At 57.1% G+C, this 12,206-nt stretch overlaps 1 protein-coding gene across 6 annotated transcripts in view; it reads right to left on the bottom strand.

Moving 5' to 3' along the window:
* The window catches only part of RPTOR (regulatory associated protein of MTOR complex 1), a 319,684-nt gene that overhangs the window by 37,287 nt on the left and 270,191 nt on the right, over positions 1-12,206 (bottom strand). For all 6 annotated transcript variants that reach the window (XM_064582472.1, XM_064582474.1, XM_064582473.1 and 3 more), the window contains one exon: positions 4,331-4,449. In XM_064582472.1, coding sequence (XP_064438542.1) covers positions 4,331-4,449 — 119 coding nt within the window. The remainder of the gene's footprint in view (positions 1-4,330; positions 4,450-12,206) is intronic.

Here is a 12,206-nt window from a genome sequence, read left to right as displayed (position 1 = left end):
CCGGGGAGCCGCAGAGGCTGTCTGGAGTGGCTCCTTCCCGCGCTGGTCCCAGCTGTCGCTTCACACAGAGAGCACGCCGCCAGAGAAGGTCAGCTTCAGAAGGGTAACAACACTTTTAGGCTCCGAACTGAGGACTGGGCCTGGCCGTGAGCCCCCGTCCGCCCTGCACACACTCCACCCTTGCTCGTCCTTCTCATGGTGAAGACTTGCTGTTATCCTTGCTCCAGGACGCGGCCCTGAAGCCACTGGAGGGGCAGGTGCGCCCTGACAGGTGGCAAAACCACATGAGCAAAGGCCGCAGGGAGGGGATGGTCATGGCTACGGGTCAAGCTCTCAGAGGCGGCAACCGTTACTTTGTTACAAGCCAAATTCTCAGGTCAGATGTATTCTCTGGGCCCAGTGCAAACACAGAAACGGTTCACAGGGACACATGCAGATGCATACACACACACACACGTGTGCACACACGAGCCCACCTTTGCTCCCTGCCCTGTGCAGCTAACGGGGGGTTGGGGCAGGAGCCTGGGGCTGCGGCGGGCCCCTCTGTCCCCAGCTCCGTTACTCTCTGGTTCTTCCACCGAAACACATCACCTCACAAGGGCACACAAAGTCTGACCCAGTGCAGAGAAAAAGGCCCTAAAGCAGTGTGGTGACTTTGGACAGCGGAGTTCCCGACTGGGCCGGACAGAGTCGGGTTCAGGACGCTGGCGCAGGCTTCTGATGCTCTTTCCTGGGGGGAGTGTGGCACCTGCAGGAACTGTGTTGTCAACTTCAGGGCAAGGATCTGGACTCATGTGAGAAGGTGCTTCCCACAAGGATCATCCGGAGGTAATCTGGGGCTAGGTGGGATGCAGAGCCCCCTGGCTGCTTGGTCACGGAGAAGACACCTATAAAAGCACGAGTCTACTGATCCAAGAAATAATTTTTCTGTAAGTGGTAGTTCCTAGATAAACAACATAAGTCTCCCTCTGGAAGGCTGAGTCCTAGGGAGTGTTCGGTGGCAAGAACGATGGTGACCAGGAGGCATTGCCCCACGGTCACTGACAAGCATCAGAAAAGCCTCAGTCTTTGGCCCCCCAGGAAGAGAAGCCGGCAGGGCTGAGGCCGGGGGGTCTCACCAGCTCCCTTTCCAGGACCAGTGCACCTCGGAGAAGCAGCATGTGCATAGAGTAAGGAGGACAAAGAAGAAGGAAGGAGACACTAGTGTTTCGCTTTGCTTCACAGGATTATTGCATTTACCATCACGCACGGCCTACAACGAGCCCAACTCTGCAGATGGGCTGGGGGATGTGAGTAACGGGCTGAAGGCTGATGGAGCTAGAATGGGACCCATGGGCCTGGACAGCCACCCAGTACCTTGAGGCCACGAGTCCCTGTGCAGGACACGCAAGAGGGCCCAGAGCAGAGTCTCTGAAACAGATTCCCAGAGGCCATCCCAGAGCCACTGGGTCCGAATCCCTGAGGGGACCAGTTCTCCTGGGGCCTGGTTCCTGCACCTGGCCTGGCAGGGCCCACGGGCCAGTGACTCTCAGATAGGGGCAGCACCTACTTCTGTAAGCTAAGCTAGTCTGAGTGATGACACCGTCACCCCTGGGTCTGCAGGGAGGCGGGAACAGGCAGGTGCACGAGAAGGTTCAAACTATACACGCAGATGCCTCTCAGTCACGAATGGTTCGCTAGGACTGCTGTGATTTCCTGCTCCCAGGACCTGCACTGGCCTGACGGTTCTCGGAGTCCCTCCTGGTGGAGGCGGCGGGAAGCAGTGGGGCAGGGGAGGCCGGGGGCACACAGGGCGGAGGCCTGGGACTGGCGCCTCTGAGTCATGGGGGCGGGGGGGTGGGCAGCTGAGGGCCTTCCGGGGAGGAGGTGCTGAGCTGGGGAGCCTGCGGCCTTCCAACAGCAGAGGGATGGTTCTAGGGGGAAGATGCCGACACAGAACCCCCACCTCTGGAAGCTGAAAGCTGTTGGACTTGTGTGAAGGCAGGACGTTTACACGCAGACACGGAGCCCACGGAAAGACGGATGCAGAGGTGCCTGTGTGGGGTCCCTGCATCAGGCGCTCTGCGTGTCGCTGGCCTGGAAGCTCACTGCAAGCCCGCTGGGTGAAGTCGGATTCGGGGTGAGCACAGCGGCTTCGCAGGTGTTAGCTGAGGCTGCTACCCAGAGGGGGAGGGAGTCCCTGCACCAGGAGAATTTTAAAAGACACGTCAAGAAGCTGATGCTATGAACTTACGAGCTGCGTTTTAATCGCAGTTTCGTGGGTACCTTAGAAGGTGCTGTTTTGGGGACGATCTCAACCTTGGCTGTGTTTCTTGGTCGCTTAGGCCTTCGGTCTGTAAGAAAGGCGTTCAGCCTCCAACCACGCAGGCCGACCTCTGATCTTCGTTGCACCGGCTGCGCGCATCCCACAGCAGGTGCAGCGACCGCATGCTCGTTCCCTGGGTGTGGAGTCGCTGGCGGACTATTTTTAGGTGAGTTTATGTGCTTATAAATTTTCTCATAAGTATTAAAAGTAGTGATTATTATTGCATGTGACCCTGACATTTGAACCCCAGTAGCTTGAAATTTCCTTCCGGGTGTTCTCAAACCACAGATGACAGGGGAGGCGCCAGGGAGGTCGCTGGGGCCGACACGGTTCCCGGGGGTCTTCACGCTCTTCTTTGTACTTCTACGTGGTTTGAAATTTTCCATAATAAAAACTACAGGCATAATGCAAACCCCCAGCCTGTGTGGAAAGGGGATGTAAATACTTGAAATTAGGCCATAGCTCTTGAGCTGTGTGGGTTCTTGAGCTGGTAGCAATTTCTATATTTGAATGCAGAATTCTATGGGGTATTCCAGAGTAATATGACTGTTTTGACTGTGATGAACAAAAATCTGCTTTCAGAGCTGAATATCAAAAATAGGTCCACTTCTCTGTAAACTGAAATGTAATCCCCTCGTTAGCTACTAGAGAGTAAGACATTTTTTAAATTAAATTGAGGACAAGAAAATGTTTCTTTCATGTTTGCGCTTCCAAATCTTTCAGTAGCAGTGTTTCCTCTTAAAAATGAACACACACAGACACACACGGATGCACTCAGACTCTCACGCAGACCACGCTGTGGCTGAGCACAGCTTCCGGGAAGCATGGACTCGAGCGGAGGCCCACTCTGATCTCTGTCCTTCCACTTGGGCGCGCCCGTGGGTGTGCCAGCCACGTGCCCTGGGACGCGTGTGTCCGTCTAGATCAGCTCAGCAGGCAGAGAGCCACCTGCCACTTTTAAGCATCCATTAGAGAGTGCTGTTCCGAAGGCACGAAAGGCTATGTTTCTGGTTCCTGCAACCTGCTAGCGTGGCTTTGCCTGGTAGGAGCGGTTATACATACGGCGTTTAATTACCGTAAAGGGGGGTGAGGGGAGTCTGTGGCTCATGGCTACACACTTGACACATAATCGAAAGAAACATGGAGATGTGGTTTCTATGCTTTACGTGCTAGAGAGAGATTCCTAAGAGGAGTGCATTTGACTTCCTAACGTCAGGTCTACTGCGATGAATTTACAGTCGTTAAATTTTAAGATTAGGCACTGAAATTATATTTTTAAATAATTCAGGTTGATTTTCTGTAAGGTTAAATACATAAAAGCCACTGAAAAATAAACTTATAGAAGCTGAATACTGGTTTCATCGTGACCAGAATAACCAAGGGTGGGGGGAGGATGACGGGAGCACCTGATGAACAAGTGCCAGCCACGGCTGGGCTGGCCATGGCCGGGAGGCTGTCCTACGTCTCAGAGAGAAAACAAGGTCTCGAGGCACCTCTGTGTGTCACACACTTTTAGGCAAAGGTAATGACCTCAGCTTCCATCTGAAAAGACTGGAATCAGAAGAGCAAGTTACACTCAGAATAAACAAAAGGAAGGGGGTAATGAAGATAAAAAGAGGTACTGATAAAATGGAATGTAAAAAGCAACAAAGAAATAGTAACGAAACCAAAAGCTGGTTCTTTAAGGTTTCCTTTAGCCAGAACGGTTGTGAGTGAGAGGAGCCATAAATCACTGGTATTGGGAACCAAAGGGGACGTCGTTACAGACCACACAGACCCTGACAGGATCACGAGGGTAACGGTAGCCCTTACCTAACATCCTGGCACCCCAATACCGCTAAGTTGAAGCAGGACAGCGCCCCAACTGAAGCTACCCGTAAACAGAGATCAGGGTACACCGTGAAGCGCCTGTTGGAAGTCTCTAAACCATGGTGTAGACCTGACTGCGCCTGGGGTTCCCCACGTGAATATCTGTAACTAAGACCAGGAACTCGCGAGCTTTGCCGGGAACGCCGTCACACATACCTTGTAGGCGATGCTGTTGAGCACTTTCATGGCCAAGTCAGATACATCGGGATAGGGGTCTGCAGCCAGATGCAGTAAGACTCTCCAAATCTGAGTGTAAACACTGTTAAAGGAAACTCCTAGGAGAGAGAAATGGCATGTTTCAGTAATAAATAGCTGCCCGTGTGTGCTTGGCTGGCTTCTGAAGACCTAGCTGCTGCCGGGAACAGACACTTCAAAGAGCTGGGGCTATGGGAGGCTCGTATTTTGTTGTCTGGTCAGGGGCCCAGAAATTCAGGAGTCCCAGCTGGCAAATAGGCTTGATGACTTCATCTTCTGAGACTGGATCTTTCTAGAAGGAAGAGTGAGTTAGAAAAGGCTGGCCTTCCTTGAAGCTCTGGCTGGCTGGACAGCACTACCTAGGTCCTGAGGACCACTTGATTTCACGCCTAGGTTTCTAGGAGCCATCATGGCCTACGTGAGCTACGAGTGTTGGATAGGAGTCCCATGTACACCCTTCTTGCACTCGGGGCGTGCTCTGGGCCGTGACTCACTGAGTCTTGTCCACACACCACACGCGGTACTGTCCTGAGTTCCCAGGAAATCGCAAAGGGGGTATATGATGTGACCCAAGCCCTCCAGGTCCCCACCAGGCTACACAAGGTCCGGTCTGCAGAGCTGGATGCCACGGCAGAGGAGACAGGATGTAAACCCGGACAGGGTGCATCACAGACGTGAAGGAAGGAATGTCACCGAGGGCCTTCCCCAGGGGGTGTTCAGCCCTATCAGACCCTCGTGACCTCAGCCATTGGCACTATCCGGGCATAACAGCATAACAGAGGGACAGTGAGACCAGGGTCCAAAGGATGAAGGACTCAAATGCCCCCCGTCTGACATTCAGCCCCTGCCGCGTCTACAACGTTGCTGCTGTGGCGGCTCCAGGAAGGTGATTCCTCTGTCAGGAGCCAGGACGGCTTTATGGAAGAGGACACGGGGGCTTTGGAGGCGAACAGGACTGTCCTCCTGGCAAAGCCTTTCCTAAAGGGAAGTCAGCAGAGCAGACAACGGACTGGCACGTAGGTGACAGGAATGCACGGAGCGTTTGGAGAAGCGGCACGACCACGACCTGGGTGTGCAAGTCAGAACGGCGGGGCAGCTCAGAGACCCAGGGGACAGAGCAGGTGGGGCCAGGTGCAGGCCTCTGGGAGGAGGGGCCGTGGAACAGGGTCTGCACAGGCAAGAAGGGGAAGGGCAGCCTGGGGAGCGGCGGGGTGAGCCGGGGCCAGGAGTGGGGAGCAGTGTGGACGCCGCACCCTGGCTCACTGCTGAGGGGAAGCTGGGGGCCAGACGCAGGGAGGGCCCTGCTCTCACGGACGGCGTGACGAGCTGGAGAGAGCAGCACGTAACTGCATCCTCTTTATCTGGGGGAGCCGATGGTTTGTTGACAAGGGCTTGTTCAGCCGCAGAAAGCGACGAAGAGAGCATGATCTGAATCAGCCAAGACCCCAGGTCATCGGGCTGGCCAGCTCAGCCCCTCTCCCCTGGGTGAAGGACGGCATAGGGGACCGAGGATGTCTGTCGGAGGACAGAGCGTCTCTTCATAAACACGGCTGTTCACACGGAACGGGCTGCACCCGACCAAATCAAAGGCAGACCGGACGAGGCACAGGAGCAGGCTCCTTCGCTCATCTCAGCCCACAGCCTCTCCTCCGGAGGTGGAGGCGGCACGGCTTCACGTCCACACAGCCGCACACCTGCTGCCCGCAGGGGCGGAGGAAGCCCCGTCTCTCTCGAGTTGGCCTCGCAGTGACCGTGTGGAAAGGCACGGCGGCGCTGCCTGGGACGGGAGGTGCCATCAGCAGCCTGCTCTGGTGCCCGCGTGTGTGCGGACGGCGGCTCACATGGGCTTCGTGGCCCTGGGGGTCGGACAGGGTTCCCCTCTGGGGACCAGGGCTCGTACAAATCTGGACTTCGGTCGGTGAGAGGTCTCGCTTGGAGGGGAGCCCGCGTCAGGGTGAGCGACCCATGCGGAAATGTGCGCTGTTTCCCCTCACCCTTTAACTTAGAGACAGGACCAGATGAACACCTTCGACCCTGACTCCACGGCTGTAGGACAGCCATCCAGATTTATGACCAAAGTCTGAGGAACTCTGGGAGCATTTGCTAAAACCCACTTCCGTATCGTGGCAGAGTGCCCGCCGGCAGGAACTGCACCCCGCATGACGTAAGCACTGTTTCCACGAAGCTGTGGCTCCCACGTCACCTGCACGAGGGCTGTGGGATCATGGCCTACGGGGACCGGGCGGTCACTCTCAGGGAGGCAGTGCGCTCAGAAGGGAAAGGAGAACCAGCCCCCGTGTGGGGTGGGGGGTCCTCTTCATCACCACTGACCCAGAGGCTCTGGGAAGGCCCCTCAATCTCATCACAGCCACTGTGTGGAAGTCCACCCTCTCCATTAGTCTTGGGCTCAGCTTCCCCGAAGCGTGGCCACCATGGGACAGACAGCGGCAAGGGGGTGCGCTGCAGATGACAGACCCCGCCACATCGCCACAGCACCCGGGGCGGGGAGGACGGGGGCGCGGCGCTAAGGAGCTTGTTACCCGTGTGCCAGTCAGAGAGTAGCTGCCTGACCAACCAGACCCTCGCTCAGCAGTGCCTCTGGCGTAAATGCGAGGAGGGGTACAGGGCGTGGCGGCACCAGACCAGCGCCGGCAGGGGCGAGGCATGCCACGCACCGAGGAAGCGTGGGACACGGTGGCCGTTACCATCCGTCCCGTCACAGAATTTTGATTTTTATTACTGTTGTGGCCTTTTTTTGCAGAAGATTTTGATTTTGATAGAACAGTTGTGATTCAACAAAGAATGAAAAGGCTCTAGTTTTTGCCAGGGTCTTTGGCCACAGTGAATGGTGTATTTGCTGGTGAAAACATGAAACTGGCACAGAGCAGTGGTCTGTGCATTTTACCCCGTCCCTCAGTCCAGCCACCGCGCCCTCGGCCGCCCTGCTCGTAAAGCGGCTGCCAACCCAACGCAAGGTTGTGAAGGAGTGCGGCAGTGGCGGGAGCCCCCAGGGGTGCCGCAGGACGCCTGAGTCAGCCCTCCGGGGGCCAGGGAGGCTTCTAGGTTGTTAAATGCTCGGGAAGGGCGCCTGCGTCTGGCACTCACTCAACTCCTTCCTCATGAGCACGGAGAACCTATTTCCACGTCTAGACCAAAAGTAATAAAAGATCATAACTAATGGCTTTACATTTATTTTTCAGAGCAACGGCTACAACTTTCTAAACAGCATAAGATGTAGGAAAATTTGCTCGGCGCTCTGTGGCCAACTCTGGATCTCAGAAGCCCCCGGGCTGGCTGGAGGCGCTCAGAAAAAGGAGAAGCTGGAGCTTGCCACTCGTTCCCTGGGTCTCATGGGTCCCTGATGCTGACGCTCTAAGAGCTGATGTGGGCCGAGAGCCTCTGCCCTGTCCAGCAACCAGCGCCCAAAGCCTGGGGCCGCTGCCCTCACCCCTCTCTATGACGCGACCCTGTCGCTGGGCTGCCCCTGGTGATGGAGCCCCTTCAGGAGCCCGTCACTTCCTCCCTCTGCCCACGGGAGGCGTGAGCAGTCCTGGCCCCAAGGCCCCGAGGCCGGAGCATCGTCTAGACTGGGCAGCCACCCCTGTGTGCATAGTCCTGTCTGCCATGTTCCTCAGGGTCCCTACAAGACACACGTAATAATGGCCTTTAATCAAGCGTTGTGGCCATAAAAATATAACTGATGTTGTGGCGACAGAAAACAACACCGCTCGCTCTCTCACCGCCGTTCCCCTGCAGCGAGAAATCAAACTAATGGGCCATAAAACCTTCCCCGGGATCGTGCGCAGCTCCTCTGGAGACAACCACGCTCCCCTCCTCCTGGTTGATGGGGCCCTGCACTCTCCTGGCCCCTCTGCTCTTCGTGCTCAGAGCTCGCGGCTCTGGGGTCCCCAGGGCTGCTAGGGGCTCGCAAAGGCCTCCTCTGTTAGGACTTCTCGAGGTCGTGGGGAGATGGAGTGAGAGAGAGGAAATGCTACTTCCTGGCCAGTCATGATGCAACAGGGACAAGTGGCCTCCGGCTGAGCAGGGCCCCCAGGGGCCGATGGGAAGGTGGCTCTGCTCGCCAGGCCTCCTTCTCCAGTGGGGTGGGCAGTGCCCGTGGCTCCGACTCCGTCCCTCCGCTCCTCTCTGTGCCCCGAGGGCAGTGGCCCTGACCCCCAGGTTCTGAGCAGGAACTTGGGCCCAGCTCTGGGCGCACAGCTGGGTGGGGGCAGGCTCCAGGCTGGCGAGAGCTTGACTCCTCGCTCTCCCCTCCCCAGCCCAGCTCCAGCTTGGATTCGTCACTATGGGAAGACACTTCAGGTGGTATCAACGGTCACAAAACTTCGCAGGGGGGTGATCGTCCCACCTCGGCCAGGCCTCTGACTGTGGCTAGCAAGCGCTTTGGGGGTGAGAGTGCCCACGGCCGCCGCAGTCTGCTCCCGAATCCCCAGAACAGAAATGACCCCACCTCACTCCCTCCAGGCTGTGACTCACTCCTGTGAAGAAGCAGAGTGACCGTCCCTGCCCCCCAGGACCTGGGGCGTGCAGCAGGGTGACTGAAAGCCTGGGGCGGGAGGGTGGCCCAGGGGCAGGCAGGAGGGGTGCGTCATGTGGGCCCCGATGTCAGCACAGGCACGGGCCGTGTCTCCCCACCCTTCCCACTCCCACCTCTGGGCGCTCTGATGGGGTGAGGCTCAGAGCGGGAGGGGCCCGTGGGGCTGCCTGCAGCACAGGGGAGCAAGAAATGGCAGCTTCACCAAAACCGAGTAATAAAGATGGCGAGGTCACATCACGGTGGGTCAGGGACCCTCCTCCTCCCTCCCCACCATGGGAATGCAGAATGTCACCTGCAGTGAGGACCAGGCGCTGCTGGTTTGGAGAGGCCATGCGGTAAGGTCAGAGAGGTTGTCCGTGCCTCACTCAGGGGCCAGCATCCAGCCTGAGGGAGGAGGACAGCAGTGGGTGCACTGGGAGGGCTGATGATGAAGGTGAGGGCTGTCTGCAGGAGCAAGGCCTTGAGTCTGGAGCTGACAGCAAGTGCGGTTTTCACGGAGGCTTCTGTGCTTGGCTGCCATCACACAAGCCTGGCAGTCTGTAGGCACGTGGGCAAGATCTGAGGGGGGTCCTGGCATGCAGTGTGCTGAGACCTGTCCTAGGGTGCGGGGGCCCAGAGATGGGGAGGACCGACTGGGGGCCCACGTGGGAGTCAGGCCAGATGGCTGGTGAGTCAGAGACATATGGGGTTCCAGAGGTGAGGGGCTACGGAGACTGGGTCCTGGCACAGCCCCACGGACACCAGGCTGGCATGCTTCAGGTGCTGGGGATCCAGATGGGGTCAAGGGAAGCCCAGGTCCCTTCCGGGGAATTCGTTCCTGGACATGTGGAGAGCAGGCGAGACCATGGGGAGCGCCTGCAGCGACAGAGCAGGGAGGGGGCTGGGAGGGGAGCTGGAGGGCCTGGCATTTCGGGAAAAGGTGGGAATAAATGGACGTCCCTAGGTTGCCACGGTTTTGAAAACCTCTTTTGCAATATTCAGTGAGAGGCTAGAGAGATTGCCGTCCTTTGGTTGAAATGAGACAGAAAACTGTCTTCAAGCAGGTGAGAGCTGCAAGCAATGGGACTCGGTGGGTGACGCGTTCTAAGCGCGTGTGCTGGATGGGAACGCTAACTCATGGAATATGCATGAGGCGGCTCCATCAACTCCAGCTCATTTTAGAACTTTCCACTCAAGTTTTCAAAGATTTGACTGATACAGAGATAACACTCAGCTTTCTCCGGAGTCAGAATTTGTGAGCAAGAAGATAGGGGTGATGGGGCTGCCGGCTCTCTGGAGGAAGACCGCAGGCAGGGCAGTGGCGGGAGGGGCTGCGCTGTGTGGCCTGGAGACGGACAGTGCCTGCCTCTTCCCGGGCAGCTGCCGTACTCTCGGCCTGATGTGGCCTCCGGTGACATTCTTCATCCTTGCACCGCCAAGACCCGCTTCCCCCGCCAGCACCCAGGACAGGGTGTCCACTCACGAGAGAGCGGCGCTGTGTCCCAGGCAGGAGTCCCACCTCAGGTGCACAGCGCAACTCCACACGTGCCCTGTGATGTGGCCTGGGCACCGCGGCCTGAACCTGCTGTTGCCTCGGCCAGCACACGCGGTCTTTAAACCCCGGAGAAGGCGACGTGCCACAGACAATGGGAACCTTCTGACGAAAGTTCTCAATGGTCCCTTGACGACACGTGACTTCAATCCCTCTCGCACTGGTTCCATCTGACATGTGACAGAAGCCGTGTTTCTGTGAGTTCGGAAGCTGGTGTGGCTTCCGTTTTAACAATTTCTTCTCTTGACGGCCAGCCATGCGTGTGAACAGGGGGCCGCAGAGTGGATGTGCATCCTTGGTTGCAGGCGGTGCCGGAAGGCAGGACTCCAAGGCACCTGGATGTGTGCCATGTGGCAGGACGCGGGTCAGGACGAGGCCCCGAGGAAGGCAACGGGGAGGCCACTCAGGAGAATCCTGCAGGAGCCAGCGCAGGGGGATGCTGGCCTGGGTAGCGAGGCCGGGATGCAGGGGTGAGGGGACAGAGAGGAGTCACGGACGACACCTGGCTCTGGGCCGAGGCCCCGGGTCCACTGTGGTCCCTGCAGTGAAGGTGGGGTGGGAGTGGAGATGCCCGGTGCGGCAACCAGCTTCAAGGTCTGCGGCATTTCTGTGCTTCTTCCATGGCGGCGTGTTCTGGAAGCCGGGCACGCTGGTGGCACTTAGAACACGGCTGAATGAATGAATGAGCCTGCACATCCTGAGAAAGAGCAGCAGGGGATGTTGCTGACCCCGCAGGGCAGGAAGGTCGTGTCCCACACGCGGGCTCTGGCGGGCCTCAGGGCAAACGGCGGACCGCCTGCTTGTTTTTATATGGCTTGCAAAGTAAGAATAGTTTTTACACTTTTTAAGTGGTTCGAAAAAAACCGTTGTGTGACTTGTGACTATTTTGTGAAATTTGCGTTCTAGTTCCTAAGTAAAGGCTGACTGGAACGTGGCCCGATTCATTTGTTCACCTGCCCCCTCGTGGCTATTTCTGTGCCACCTGCAAGGCTGAAAATGTGCGCTATCTGGTCTTCTGCAGAGGATGCCTGCCGACCCCTGCTCTGGCGAGAGGGTGGGAGGTGCGGGTAGCCCTGACTCTGGGGCGGGGAGGGTGGGGAAGGGGGTGCAGCGGCTGAGCTCACCTGGCTGGTGGGTCAGAGCCACAACATGGTGCATTTCTGTTTCACTGAGTTTCTCCTGTTACTTCATGTTTTCTCATTGTTGATACATACACAGAAGTACTAATTCAGACTCATATCAACCTGGGTTTTAAAAGACTCCTGTGGGGCCAGCCTGGGAACTTAGCCACTATACACAATGTTGAGTATGTTAAAAGAACATGTTCTAGTTCAAAACAAACACCTTGCAAGTGACACTCAGAATGTATTTTACTGGTGAGTTAGCAGAACCCGTGTTCATGCCGAGCATCAGCCCTATGCCTTCTGGGCACTTGGGATATTTTAGCAAACAACCAAACGCACAAATCTGTGATGTTATTTCTGTTTAGATGGACAATTCACATTGGTATTTTTGAGCTAAGTTCTTGGTGGGTGGGCATGTTTGGTGAGCAAAGATCCCTTTCCGGTTCCTGCCACCCTGGGGGGCACAGTGGCCACGTCTGGAACCCATAGCCCATCCAGGCCCTGATGGGACACCACATGGACTCGACCTGCAGGGATCATGGCAGACGTCCTGAGCCTTGCTCCAGCAGAGGGGCAGACTGGTGTGGTTCACGCAGGGACCATGGCCCTGCCCCCTCCAGATCACGG

The sequence above is a fragment of the Mirounga angustirostris genome, unplaced genomic scaffold (genome assembly GCF_029215605.1).
Source record: "Mirounga angustirostris isolate CCGP_5_RB_7025 unplaced genomic scaffold, mMirAng1.0.hap1 SCAF_17, whole genome shotgun sequence".
Classification (NCBI taxonomy): domain Eukaryota; kingdom Metazoa; phylum Chordata; class Mammalia; order Carnivora; family Phocidae; genus Mirounga; species Mirounga angustirostris.
This window is presented reverse-complemented; position numbering and strand designations above follow the sequence as displayed.